General features: G+C 45.3%; 2 protein-coding genes across 2 annotated transcripts; one reads left to right on the top strand and one right to left on the bottom strand.

Annotated features, from left to right (window-relative positions):
- Positions 1–421: 421 nt before the first annotated feature.
- Positions 422–1,684, bottom strand: Aud_003867 (Zn(II)2Cys6 transcription factor domain-containing protein; the record flags this gene model as incomplete). The annotated part of the gene is made up of 2 exons (XM_043288814.1): positions 422–1,540; positions 1,616–1,684. 2 exons carry the CDS (start codon positions 1,682–1,684, stop codon positions 422–424), a joined length of 1,188 nt encoding a protein of 395 aa, XP_043144749.1.
- Positions 1,685–11,166: 9,482 nt separating this feature from the next.
- Positions 11,167–11,787, top strand: Aud_003866 (alpha/beta hydrolase family esterase; the record flags this gene model as incomplete). Its single annotated transcript, XM_043288813.1, has 2 exons — positions 11,167–11,562; positions 11,641–11,787. The coding sequence occupies 2 exons, from the start codon at positions 11,167–11,169 to the stop codon at positions 11,785–11,787; spliced, it is 543 nt and encodes a 180-aa protein (XP_043144748.1).
- Positions 11,788–15,082: the final 3,295 nt, after the last annotated feature.

Genomic DNA, 15,082 nt, shown 5'->3' with positions numbered 1-15,082 from the left:
GGTTGATTTAGATAGCTTCAACTGTTCAAACACGTCGAAAATTGGACTGGGGGGATGGCGGCTCGCCTGCGATGGCGGCTCGCCCAGTGACGGCGGCTCGCCCAGGAAATACGAGAGAACCCATGACCAGATTAGTTTAATCTGGCTGATCTTAGAGATTACGTCTCTGCCCCCGCCTAACCCCTCATCGGTCCGTTCTCCTGCAGCATCTGCAGATCCCTGTTCCTTTGCCGTTTTGGGTATAAAGGGCTTGGGCTTTAACGCCACCGTTTGGTCAACACAGTGAGTACAAATTGTACTTTCTGTCAACGCACTCTACCTCCATTTCATGCAGGATCGCTCGGTTAGGTATTTCAGGGTTGAGCCGTAATCAGGAAAAAATACCCCAAGAATGGTCATCATAATAATTAGCATGACAAAGTTACTTTGCGACCGTCTCCCTCAAAGCCTGCAACCGTGTCTGGAGATCCGAATGCCATGATGAGTAGATAGTCGCCAGGTTCTGATGGTCACCTTGGATCTGCTGCACACGGCCGGCAAGCCTATCCACAATCTGGCTACATCGCTCCAGCTCTTTCATGAACAGCTGCACCTGGATGTCGATGTATTGCTCCGGATCAAGACGGTAGTTCCCAAATTGGATGGTGGGGATATGGCCCTGCGGTTCTTCGGCCTCCGACGGAAGCATCACACAGGAAGACGCACTTTCCAGAAGAGTGACTACGTGGTTCAAGGCGATGCAGTTGAGCCCTAGCAGACTCATGCTGGGGTACGTCTTCTGCGAGTCGAGGTGTAGGACGAGTTGTGCCATGCAGTGCTTGCTGACGCGCATGACTTCGTCCACAGCCATCAGCCGGATGTGGATGTAGTATTCGAGTTCATGTACTAGTTCTGTGCAGGTGACCATGCGCTGGAAAGAGCTCTGTCGATGCGCGTGGAAGGAATGATGTGTCGTATTCACGTTTCCACTCTTCATAGTGGTGTCTACCTGCGGATTAACAAGCCCGCTGGAACTGTGACCCCGGCTCAGAGAGAATTGGAACGGGGAGGTGAGTCCCATCAGATCAGCTGTGGTGGGATCAGGGAAATTAGTTGCACCATGGCCCGACGCCGTGCAATCAATAGGCGTTCCGACGGAGGGCAGGTCCTCGAAACCCCAGAGCAACGAGCATTCATCTGCTTTGGATGGGGTCTTCGAGTGGATACTGCCATTCTCATGGCCCCTGGGATCTGTGGAGAGGTAGTCATCAAAGTTAAATGTGCCGGTCAGGCTATTCAGACTGTTGAGGCTGCTCGAAGTAATCGGCGTGCTGGCAGGCAAGGGCGTGCTGGCAGCCGGTGTCGAGGGGGAAGAACTTCTCTCTGTTGCAACCGATGCTCTAGCCGTCATTGATGGCTGTTGGATGTCGTTCTCTGGCTGTATTGCTCGTCGTCGGGACCTATTGCCTTGCACTTTCCCCACGCGAGACTCGACGTAGATACAGGAGTAGCCCAGGTTGGAGCATCGGCTGCACCCAGTCTTCTCACCGCTACACCGCACCTGCAATATCGTGCTTGTATGTTACTTCCGGGGCTTCTTGCGCAGGAGGAACCTTGATGCTGGGCCGCAACTCACCTTGGAGAAATGGCATTGGTTGCATGCAGCCCGCAGCTTGACTGCTGGTGTAGGGTTTTCGCCGGCCATGGAAGCAATGTAACAAATTGACGTACTTGAGAGACAAGATGAGGTCAGAAACGAAGACAAGACTGCTTAACAGTTGCAGATAACTCATATTATTATTTCCCTGTCCAGTGGCCTCTCCGAATCGGATTACTATACCTATAATAGAAAAAAAAAAGAAAACTTTACCCTATTAATTATACGAAGTAGGGTAATATTCATTACCGCCACGGATACATGGCAACCTTCTGCAGGTTGACGACGTCGGGGCCACCAGAAATGAAGATGGCAGCAGATTGGATTAGACTTGGCTTGTGTGTATCCACAGGAGCCGTGATAGCTTGGCATAAGACAATCGTGCCATACTGCTCCCGGGGAAGATAACAAACGACACCGATTTAAATTGCCTGTGGATGGCTGCTTTCCGAAACATGAGGCGAATGTTTCGCTCGTTTGTTGCATCTCGCAGATTACCTGCACAGAGACGTTTGCATATTGGGGCCGACGCTGCGCTTAACGACAGATTCGAACCTGACCACCCTGATGACGATAAACCGGCCTGACAGGACCCGGTGGGCCTGGTCCTCTTAGAAGAGAGGGCAATGTGACGATCTGGGACTGGATCAGAACGATAAGAGAAGGCGCTCCTTATCATGGGATATATTGAACACCTCCCTCCAGAGTTTTCTCTTCCTTTTTCTTCCCCAGTCTTAATACTTTTATCAAATGGCACAAGTTGATCCCTGATCTCTTCTTGGCTGTAACAATGTCTCTGAGTGAACACCTGGAGTGTAGCCTCCAATGAATTGCCATGAAATGAGCTAGGATGCAAGTATGTTGCCCGAAACATGCACTATACTAGAAAGATTCCATTCCAGCCCATTTCCAGGCATTACTGAATTTACAAAAAACGTGCATTGAGTGCTAAGCTAACTCATAAACCCAGTAACTGGCATATGCAGTGATGTAGGTTTATACACGTCATTAATAATGGCAATAAAAGATAAACAATAGATTCACATGATGGATGACAGCGAAGGATTCAGATGGTCAATTAACAACCAAGAAAGACTTTCTCCACGATGGCAATATGGGACGGTACCAAGTGGGTAAAAAATGGGGCCGCCCAAGCTCATAGATCTTTAGTGGTTTAACGGGCCATTTCAACTTTTGGCCCGTTTGGGAACCAAGATTTGGTTTATTATTGGTCACAGCACTAGTAGGAGTCAAAATGCAGTATTGGCAGGGCAGGCCCCATCTCTTATGTTCATTTGTCTAGGTCATACAGTGGCATGACAAGAGTTTGAATCCAGTCATATTTACCGCTAGCCTTATTAGACAACTCCCTAGTGTTCTATCCGCAGATTCGAATCTCGTGATATCTCTCTCAATAATTAATATTATGGTAGAGTTGCATTCGGTCCGAGTTCGGGCGAGTCCAACTATAGTTGTAACTGAACCGCAGCGGTTTCGAGTCCAAATTTTAGAAATCGGAACCAAACCTGATCCGTTCCGATTTGGTTTGAGTTTAACCACTATCATTTGGTGAAAGTTAACTGTTTTGAAATTTCAAATAATCATTAACTACCATACTATCTACCATACTATCACTCACTATACCTATAGAAAATGAGTATCTTTATCTAAAATATATAGTATTTATCATCATAATAATCTATATCTAAAATATCAATTCAATATCTATAGGGTTGAATGGGTGGTGGTAAAAAAATCATTTCTAAACCATAATAGTTATCAACCATCAGTTGTATATATATATAAACCACCACCACTTTCATACCAACCTATAATAGAAATGATTATTCCCTTATATCTTAGCAACCACTAGGTATTCTGAATCAATATTTATATATTTAGATAGCCTAGATCTAGAGCTATCTAGTGATATTAATTTTATTAGGGAAATCCCAGAAATTAGTAATTTTTATCTAAGACAGTGCGGATTGGTTAGTCAAATCTGATAAAACCGCAAAAACCGTAACCAACGGTTTTAACCGAACTTGAATCGGTTTCACCCTATGGAAACTGAAACCAGTGCGATTCCCTAGCCTAGGAACTGAACCCTCACCGCTGCGAGTTGGGTGAGGGTCGGATTCGATTTTAGCGGTTCGGTTATGCAACTCTATATTATTGCACCTCGCAAAGATTTATCTCCCCAGATGCGATCACATATCTGTGAGCTTCATAGTATTAGATGGAGTCATTATAAAATTTATCAAAAGTATCCTGATATACCTCTTGGTTCTATTAAGGCTATCATTAATTAAGAATCTATCTAGAATGACAATGTGATGCGCCTATGTTCTGGCAGACCCTGAAAGCCTACTAAACCTTAACCCCGAACTATAATGTAATCCACAAGCGAGCGGCCACTAAACCATAGACTTTTGGCCGCGGCAGAGAATTAATGGGGGCGGGGGCCGGCGGGAAGGGGGTTAGGGCCTGGATTTTTTCCCCGGGTTGGGTGGTCCGGGGCAGGGAGCCACACACTAATCAAGTTCCTGCCCTTTCAGGGCGACACCACTCCATCCTACTAACCCCTCACCCTCTAAGGGCAAAACCACTTCTCTGAATTCCCACTATCTTCTCACCCTCTAGGGGTAAGACCAAGTTCTGCAGATCCTGTCCACTTCTCACCCTCTAAGGGTAAGACTAGTTCATCAGATCCTGTTGATTTCTTACCCTCCTAAGGGCAAAACCTGTTCTTTAGATTCTATAAACTTCTCACTGTTACGACACCAACACAGCCAGACTAGTGCAGGGCAGATGTGATCATGTGACAGGCAGAAAGGAAAGGAATCAACACTCACCAATCAATCCTGAAGGGATCACTGAGCACTCTAGAAGAATGCTTAATCCAGATGGGTTTCCTTAGAAAAGCTATGTAGTAGGGTATAACTAAACAGCTCTACAAACATCAACAAACAGATACATGACAAGCCATGAAAGGTAGTTATCAGGTATTCTATGTAACAGTGCTAGTTCCAACCTCTTATATAACTACTACCCTGGAAGATGAGTATTACTAAGATGAGGAGTATTAGATCCACTCTATAACCTACTCTAGAGATACTCCAGGAGTAGCAGCAGGAGTTATGATAGAGTTTTAACTAAGGAACTATAGAAGGATATGTGAATAAAAATAGTAAAATAGTATATACTAGATAGTATATAAATGACAAAGGAAATTTCACAAACGCAAAGGGGAATAGATGGCTTGCCTAGGTATAAAGGAAGAATAGGAAGAATAGGAGGAATAGTAGTGGAATAGAATAGAATAGTAGAAGGAAAATAGCTAAGGATACCTGCCATTACTAAGTATATCTAGCTTAGAAGATAGCTTTAAAGAAATCTTTATACTCATAGATATACAGAGCACTATTCTTATTAACCCCGTGATGCTTGCAAATAATGGGTCCTGGGTAGCTAGTGATTAACACTAGTTAGTCCCACCATGTAACAGTGAAATTAATTTAAAGATAATCTATCTATATCCTAAACCTTCACCTATTCTTCACAACACACATAGGAGTTATTAAGACTATAGTAAAGGTGCAGGCAGCAGCAATAGTGGTGTTTAGATAAATCATTATTTATATATCCATACTCATCTAGATTTGCGCCTGTTTAATTACAACACTAAATCTAACCTATCCTACTTAAGTAATATTAGTGAGCAGACTAATAACTCTAAGTGCAAGAGATAGTAATAAGATAGATAAGCTCTGAAATAGCTCTAAGTTTCTAATAGATTATAGACTAGAGAGAATTTAGATACTAGCCTCTATTCTTATTTCTTAACTCTGCTGCTTAATAGGTGTTTATAGTTTCTATCCTAACTATTTAAAGATATTCTATAATAATGCACTTCTGACTCCATACCTATATATAAGGAAAGAAATACACAGGCATAGTATTACTTAACTATCCATGCAGTGGATAAAGAATTATAGCAGGATATTAGTAAGGCCTACATGACCTCTAGAAAGGGTGAACCATGGACTATAGAAGAGGTATAACTGCTATTAAAGCTAAGAAGGGATAAGAAATAACCTTAGTTAGAGGTAATAAGGTTATTCTTAGACTAATATCTAGGCTAGAGTTAAGGTTTAATCTAAGTGTACTAGAGTATGACCCTTAAGAAGAGGATTAGATAACTATTTGTTGGTAAAAGCTATATGTCACTACCCTGGGATCCGTCCCTGCTGTTCCTGCTAGTCACTACTTTGGGAACGATATAGTCCCTGGACTATATCTGATACTTACCTAAGGCCTACCGACCTGGTAGCCTGATGATATACTGGCAGGGTATAAGTATGCTTAATGGTATAATGATCTGAACAGGATTAAGGATAATCCAAAGATACATAAGAATAATAACAGTAAAGATAGAAGCAAGGCCTACTAAGTATATATACTTAGCAGTAAAAGAGTAACTGATGAATTAGACTAGTGAACTTATACTTAAGTAAATAACTTATATTAAATATAAAGAACTAAATAAGAACTCTAGATATAGTAGTAATAACTGTCCTTATATAGTCCTCCCTTTCAGTCCATACCTTAAGGCTATTATAAGGTCCCATCATGGACTGTCCATCAAGGGTCCATGGTGCCTTCTCATAATCGCGGTCCATCAGGGACCGTCACCTTGTCTTGGCATTTGGGACCGTTGGTCACATGACCTAGCCGCTTTACGTCAAGCTGCGCTGCTTTTCTTGTAAGCCCTGTCCAACCAGTCCATGCTGCCTGTAGGTGTTCTGTAACACTCGTCTACTTTACCTAGGTTACTATAGTATATTTTAATTCCCCTTTATTATAATCAGCACCCTTAGGTGCTACTTTTATACACTTATATAGTAAGACTGTTTAATAAATGATGTTTCCTAACTAGTTGCTTTAACTAATAGTGTTCTACTAATAGGCTTGATTAATTTCCCCCTTATAGAGTATCTATTATTTCTGTAATAATCTTAGTTCCTGCAGGCTGAGCCTTGAAGTAGTACTTAGTTAAATTTCAGACTAGTTTATATAGTCTATTCCTGTAATAGATCTGTGGAACTGTGCACTTCTTCTAACCTACTTTTAATTAGTGGGTTTTAGTGTAGCCTCATTCTTATGTTTCTAAGGTGCTTAATAAAGTCTTAGCTAATCTTTCTTCCTTACCTTTTGTATACTATACCATCTTTGATAGGTGTTCACTCCTGCCCTATGTAAGTGGTAGTCTCTGGGTAGATTATATGAGAAGGTGTTAGAGGCGGTCTAGGTTACTTATGTGGTGACCCAGGTTTCGCGGGGTGGGGAGCTGGGTAACCCAAACAAAATGCTGTGCTGGCCCTTCGACCTGTTGACTGGCGAAGATCTGGGTGTCTTCCTTCCACAATGTCATTATTGTTCATCAACATGGTATTTGCTGTATTAGGAGTTAGGTTTATCTACTAACTCTTTCTAATGGGCATCTTGTTCAACTAATCCCTATAACTTATAGACCTGGCCAACTTCCACTTTTTAGTGGCCTAGCACCGTGCCCCAGTCCCCTGCACAGTTGAACTAGCTGCAAGCTAAAAAGGGCTTTCCTCTAGTGTCACCCCTGGTCAACTAGTTAATAACCACCTACTAAATATATCTTAGCTATGATAAACAAGCATTTGGAGCATATAGCAGGTTAATATTATCTATCTATAGTTACTACTATTTAGGAGCTCTATGATCTCCTTTACCCTGGTCAAACTTTGCTAAATGCCTAATGCACTGATACAATGGGCATCTTAACCTAGTTATTTAGCAGAGGAATCACCAAGCTACTTCTATCACTTTATAGGCTAAAAATAATTACTTAACCTCCCCTTAACTAACAGTAATTTGTGACACCATATTACCCTTTAATAATGATTAGACTTTGACCCTGGTTAAAGAAAACTATATTATAGTAGTGAGGTAATTAGCGCTCTGATAGAATATAGAGAGGCTTAACTATTATTATTCAGTCTAGTAAATGGGCCAAGAGCTCCCAGCGAAGATAATAGAGTAGTCTATAAGACTGGTCTAGTATGCTAGGACAATACTTAGTTATTCCTAATCATCTTCCCTATAAGAAACAGGAATGTCATGTCCCTCTACTCACAGTGGTTTCCCAGTTCCTAGCTGCACTGGATGCTGGCTGACATACAATCTCTTACCCAGCCTTTATCGGCGACACCAATGTCAAACAGTGAGACCAATGTCAAAGGTTACTTGCTCATGAGCATTATTTCAGCAGGGGTTAAAGGACCTATGCGCGGCCTGGAAGAGAAGGAGATCATCAGGCTACAGGTCAAAGCTTTTAAGAATGTTGGAGAGAAATGCCTGCTAATCTTAGAAGAGATGGCAGCCTTGATCTAAGAGTAGAGGGGGAGAACAGTGGACGACATGGTAGACAAGATAATGAAGGACTAGAACTTTTTAGTAAGTCTATCTCCATAATTATAAGTACTGTCTAGTTACTAACCAGCATGGCAGATTCCTGATGTCCCTTTTAACCCGAGTGACACTGAGCCAATGAGATGGATCTTCAATGAAGATATTAATCAAGGGTTTTTGGAACTCTAGGAAGCTCATAGTTAGAACCTCCCCTCCACTTGTGCATGGCGGGCCTGTGTCATATGAATCCCCTTCACAGGAATGGCGGGCCTGTGTCGTTTACATTCCCTTCATGGCCTTGGGCCCCATGGCGTACTACCCTGTACCCTGGGCCGTTCTTAGATGAATGGGTCCATTTGTTCTTAGGACGTTGTTGCTCTAAGACCCCCAGCTATAGGCAGGCACCTCTACGTGGTGCTGGGGACTAGTACTTGCCAGGGTATATCGCTCGTCAGCAAGGAAGCCAAGGTCTGCCCGTGCCATGCCGTTGGTACTTACCAGCATTGGTGCACCATCCTACATCACAAGGTGTTGATGCGACACAAAGGTGGAACGGAGGTCTACATCCGTTAATGCCCGCTACCATTCATGTACAATAGCTTGCCTTAACTTTTTTTTCGTGATACATTGTATATCCAGTCAAATAGATTCCGTCTGTAGTATACAATGTTCCAGACCAATAGTGTAGACGTTGACGTCTCCAGTGCTGAGGTTCATAGTGGCGCATTAGAATGATCCACCTCGTTGACTTATTCGTCTCCGTCCGACCAAGCTTTGTTGTTAGGATAAGACATAACGTCATGTACGTACAGTATCGGCTCCAGTCTACTTTACTTGGCAAACCCACATCACGGGGCGTATTGCCTGATTAGAGCTGATTGCTTGTCCAACTGCCCCCGCTAAAACGCGCTCAGAATATGGTCTATTTGATGAATTCCAACCTGAGGGATACTGTATTGCACTACAGTATAGGCCTCGGAGACCGACTGTCTTGTCCCTTGAGGGTAGAAGATCTCGCAGGGGCGAGGTAGCTCAGTGAGACCCTGGGCAAAATGAAATTACGGGAAGTCACGACCCCCAATGAATCAGAAATGGGCAAATTATCCGACAACATCCCGGATTCCCAGCTCTCGTGATGAGCTTTATAATAATGATCGGCAAGGTTCTCTTGGGCTGAAGACACAGTTGTCGTCGCTGGAACTCGGAGGTTAAAGTGTTAAAAATGCCCGGACTATAGGCCTGGTTAGATCGGAACAGGAATTCTCCGACAATACTGATCCCTAGATTTCGTTATGAGGTTCATGATTACCTTGACATTATCTGGCTGTACTGTAACTCATCATTTCTTTTGCTCCTCAACAAGAGTGGTGGGAATTACGTCTCTTTGAAACTGGTTGCCAGCCTTGGCTTATTCCGCATATCCTGAGTTTGACCGCCAACCTCTCCTTCAAACCCGCTGTTGACCAGCAGCTTCCAGTGGTGCCCATTTTGCGTTTCCCCAAGGTGCATGACGAAGACAGCCGAATATTCCTTCCTGGCTTTCTCGTATAGCCACTAGCTTCTAGGGATACTCACACTGTCCCGTACTCAGTCTACGCAGGATTGACGGTCTTGGGTACATAATATGACATTGTGTGTGCGAGGTGATCTGAGCCTCCGCTGCAGTAACTAAAATCCACTAGTTGATTGTGTAGTGTCCAACGACCCCGGAGGGGGTAACCGACTAGTTTCACCGACCGGTTCAATTGGGGATACCTAATGATCTTCCGCAGCTCCACCTTCTCGCGGTTTCGAAGCCACTCTAAACCGTCCACCAGTCTTACTGGATAGTTTCTGTCTGGTAACCAGATGTGAAGCAAGACGAAGGCATTGAAATGTTCGGTCAGTCTGAGGTGCTGAATGCAGGGGCCCTGAGGGGGTCCAAAAGGCAGGTAAGCCTAGAACTGCAGAAACTGGCAGGGGTAGACTGACAAGCTAGGGCGAGCACGGTATTGGGTTGGGAAAGAAGGAGTGTTTATTGGAAGAGTTTGGACCGGAGACTATCGCCGTCATGCGCATGCTGAAGCGAAGTTTAGACCCTCAGTACGTCCCTTCCTGATACAGCATGTCTGGTGCTGACAATCCATTAGCTTCCTGATGAATCTTGGCAAGATATTTGAGCCGTGAGGCCACGACTGAGCACTGTCAGGATGGAAACTGAAAATTCTCCATCGCTCCTCTGGTCAATCTTATCCAGCACAACGGAATGTCGTTCGAAAGCGACAAGGGGAGCCCATGGGGCGTCATTTCAGCAATACACATTCCAAGGCAGGACAGCAAGGAAGGGTTCAAAATGCGAGACGGGATTTGTTTGGTGTAGAATAGCTCTATTAGCGCGTAACGATAGAAATTTAGACCTCAACATGTCTGAAGAAATTGCTTTGTCACAGCAGCTAGTCTGGCAGTCTGGCGTAGACAGCGACCCCCCGAAACAGGATATATGGGTCTAGATACAAACTTGAAGCCTAAGATATCTGCCTTCTTAGTAAGTTCACCGAAACCCAAAAGCCTCCGCCAAACCGAGCATCTCATTGTATCAGAGGAACATAGACCTTCTCAATGGCCAAGAGAAATTAGTCCGAGTATATTGACTGTTCCGACTGGCTTCGCTATCTAGACGCTTGACATGTAAGTGGCTGACCTAGGCCTGCAAACGTCTTACTACCCAGTTCTCATAGGATGTTATTTAACCCGCCGGGGAAGTCGGGGGTGAAAGGGTCACTGTCAGATATTCTCTAAATGGAATTTGCGCCCTCTGCCCAGTATGCATCCCAGGATGGTCTTCCTTACGCTGCGGAGCCTAGATTCCCAATTAGGTCCCCTATCAATGCTATGCAGCTGGCTGAAGAAAGTGAACCGTACACATAATATACACATACCCCATAGGCAACGCCTGTTATAAATATGGCTTGATGGGAGCAGTTCAATCCAGAACAACACTCGCTATCTCTTTCTTCCTATGCTACAAAGCGCCCATCAACATCCTACCTACAATCCCTCCTATGATGCTGCTTCTCATACTACTAGTGACCAGTGCCCCCTGCATTATGTCACAGGCAGCTCCACTGACGGCACGCGCAACCCTGGCACAGGTCACCAACTTTGGCGCCAACCCAGCGGGAGTCAGATTGTATATGTACGTTCCTGACAGTGTTGCCCCTTCACCTGGAATTGTGGTTTCCCTCCATGGTGCCTCTGGAAATGCCCAGCAACAGTATCAATCTACACCTTATGCCAGACTTGCCGACCAGGATGGGTTCATCGCCATATACCCCGAGTCAACCCAAGGAGCTTGGGATGCAACATCTACTCAATCACTTGTACACGAGGGCGGAGGCGCCAGCCAGTCAATAGCTAATATGGCCAAATACGTCCTTAGCACCTACAGAGCCGACACGAACAAGGTATTCGTATCAGGGATCTCCTCGGGTGGTACCATGGCGGTAGGTCGCTCGCCCCTGTAAAACAGGGACCTTTAACATGTGTGTTTTGTAACATCTCTGATAAAAGATGTGCCGCAGAATACCATGGCAGGGGCATACCCGGATGTCTTCAAAGGGGCTATCATCTACTCTGCTGGTTCGGCAGATAACATTCGCAACATGTACCAGGATATACTGGCAGTTATCCAAAAATACAGCTCTATCTCGGAGCTGAAGATACAATGATTGGATCAAGTGTCTTCAACACAACCCTTGCTGCGTGGGCTCTAGTCCTCGGGTACGATGCCACACCTAATCAGGTACTCGCCAACACCCCTGTAAGAAACTGGACGACCTACGTTCTCGGAAGCAAACTACAGGGTATATGGGCAGGAGGGGTCGGACATCCCGTCCCAACTCAGGGTGATGAGGACATGAAGTGGTGGGGGTTTGCGGTGTGATAGCTTCTGTCTCTATAATTGATGCGGTGTTTGCATTATTTAGATGGCGTTTTTCTAGGGTGAAAAACGATATAAGTGCATAGTAATAGTAGTTTTTCTCGGAGTCTAACGATATCGCTTGGTAAATGCATGATATTTCTAGACATAGAATGAGCTAAGTCGACTTGTCGAGAGGTATAAAAGTTCATAGAAGAGAAACAGCGTGGGGGTTTATTGGCGTGAGAGAGAGAGAATACAGTGGCGACCGTTATTGCATTCCATGTTAACATAGAGATGCTGTTTCAAACCCTAATCACATGATAAGCTAAACCCAAATGGACTCCGCGTAAATTACTAATTCTATAAATACATTGTAATGATACCTAAACCTTGTACCCAACTGTATACTACAAGGTCGAGAAGAAGGGCACGGATGACTGGAAGGCTCCATACAAACAGAGCAAACAGGCGACTGTAAGCAATCTGTCAACTTCTCTCCTCTATCTCTCAGTTGCTTCACTGCAGAGGGTCTGGCGCTGCCCTGGCTGTGCATCGCGGGTTAGGTCAATAGGCAAGGCTGGATAGTAAGATTTGTTAGGTGATCACCATCGCTTATCCACTTGGGCGGCTGCAGGTCTTGATTGGGCAATAGACATTCCCAGGTTAACCGTTACAGCTCGAGGCTACCCTCCCCTAGACCTTTTCGCGATAACACATAGCTATTTTAGTGACGATGCCGATCAAAGCGCTACTAATTTGACAGCCACAAACGGAGCAAATCGAACTGGCACAATGACAAAACGTGAAACGGGTATTCGCAGACGCGACGCTCTCTACTGTACGCAGCATGGCAGTAATGCAGCACCTCTAGTTATCACCACGAGGGTCTTCCACGTAGAACGATGGCGCACCCAAATGGACATAGCCAGGTCAGAAAAGCCGCTCAGGAACAAGATAGAGACATAGATGACAAGTAATCTCAGCTTCTATTCTTTATTGGTAGAGCGGAAGTGCTCATCGCAACTCTCCCCCCTTTGCTACCCGAAGATCAGATCCTCCCTCCTCTAGAAGTTCCCGTACATCATCAAATTCGGGGTCACTGCAGAGAATATCCCACACAGTCAGGCCATTATTATTTCTTCGTTTCACCTCTGCCCCACGAGATAAGAGAAACTGCATCACCTCTACGCGACCGTAGATGGCCATGGTATGCAACGGCGTATTTCCATGTCGGTCTATAGCACTTATATCTGCCCCATGATCCAGGAGCAGCCGAGCTACATTGACGCTATAACAGCTGTGCAAAGGAGTCTCGCCATCTATATTAGCCGCTTGAGCGTTGGCCCCGAAGCGTAGAAGTAACTCTACAGTTTCTGAACCCCCGGACCGACAGCACTGTGCCGCGTCGTGCAGTGGTGTCACCCGACCTCTGGTTAAGACATGACGTCGGCACCATGCTCAATCAGTAGCAGTGTGCATCGTGTGTGCCCTCTAAAAGCTGCCCAGTGCAGAGGCGATTTCCAGCGAAAATTTGTGTGAATGGCCCCGGACTCCAGAAGCAGCTTCACAACTGCCGAATGGCCTTCACGGGCAGCCAGATGTATTGCTGCATAGGAATGCATACGGTCAAATCTGACAATGTTTGGCTTTGGTCCAAATTGTAGGAGAAGTTGCACAATTTCCTGATTCCCTCGATCCGATGCGTGGTGCAGTGGTGTCCAGCCATAGGCATGTGATTCCCGATAAGCTCGTGGTGGAGAGGCTTTAACGCCAGTAGTGAGGAGCAATCGTACAGCCCCCACATGTTCAAAACCCACCGCGGCATAGAGAGCTGCAAACGCGTGGTTGCCCGGAAGATCCTTTGGCGGAGTGCGTTCGAGTAGCTTGACGAGGGTTGATATTCTCCCTTTCGTAGCTGCCCACTCAAGAGGAGATACGCCATCCCTGTTGACATAGGTTTGGGCACGGGTGTGGTTACAGATCGGCTTGTAGGAGCTGACGTAATATTTTGGCAGACTTTGAGAATGAGTTGAACGAGGGGACAGGGAGCCATTCTCCTATCAAGAGGAGAATCTCGTTCGGCAACAGGGTGATGTGCATGTGGCTGGAGCTTTAATTTTCATCCGTTGGAATGCTGCTTCAAAAAGAACTTCGGAGATTCGACTGAGGCATCAAAGGGGCTGAGTTATGGCGCAGTAATCAAGAGAATGAGTCTGCTGACGCCATCCGTGACTTGAACGACCTCCAAAAGTCTCCGCGATGTAGCGAATGGAATCAGGAATTAAGGATTATTGGGAGGCTATTTTTGGGGCTCCTAGGACACGGCTATTTTTGGACACGTACCGGTACACGAGTATTTCGCCCATTCAATGACATTTGTGTTAGCACTGAGGTTTGTGTTGACAACTGGTATTGTTCTCGGTACCTTCAATGATCGACACGGATTAGTATTTTGTTTTGCAAAACCATGCTGGTAAGTTCGATGGTCTGCATGCATCCCCACGTAAAGAAGTTTGCTTCTTATCGTCGCAACCACCAGGAGTTCAGGTGTCATATTGTGTATCTAGAGCTCGCCAAATCGCGGGTTGGGTTGGGTTCTCACTTTTCGAGCCCGCCCATGGGCAGCCCAAGCTGGGTTTGGGGTGTCCTAAACCCACCCATGGGTTCTGTTGAAGTGAGAAATAGATTGATTCTGTTTCTTATGCTATTCTATCTTTTACAGGGGCGGGATGCCTCATATATATCTGTCCTCAATCCCTGCTAAGGTGCCATCACGTGATATTCAACAGGCGGGTTTAGGACACCCCAAACCCAGCTTGGGTTGCCCATGGGGCGGGCTCGAAAAGTGAGAACCCAACCCAACCCGCGATTTGGCGAGCTCTACACAGTATCGCACGTGACCAAATGGTATACGATCGCTTGGCTAGCTAGTATATACCCTTCGTCTATCATATACGAACCATCTACCACACGAAGTATCGAAATGATATAAGGACACTCATTACCATATACCTAGGATGATAATACCTGTTTAGTTCTTCGCGTTCAATACCACTGTCTTTGATAACCGTCAAGTGTTACCACTGCTAGTACGATTCGTC

The sequence above is a fragment of the Aspergillus udagawae genome (assembly GCF_001078395.1).
Source record: "Aspergillus udagawae IFM 46973 DNA, scaffold_3, whole genome shotgun sequence".
Classification (NCBI taxonomy): domain Eukaryota; kingdom Fungi; phylum Ascomycota; class Eurotiomycetes; order Eurotiales; family Aspergillaceae; genus Aspergillus; species Aspergillus udagawae.
The sequence above is the reverse complement of the archived record's forward strand: the minus strand, read 5'-3'. Positions and strand labels throughout refer to the sequence as shown.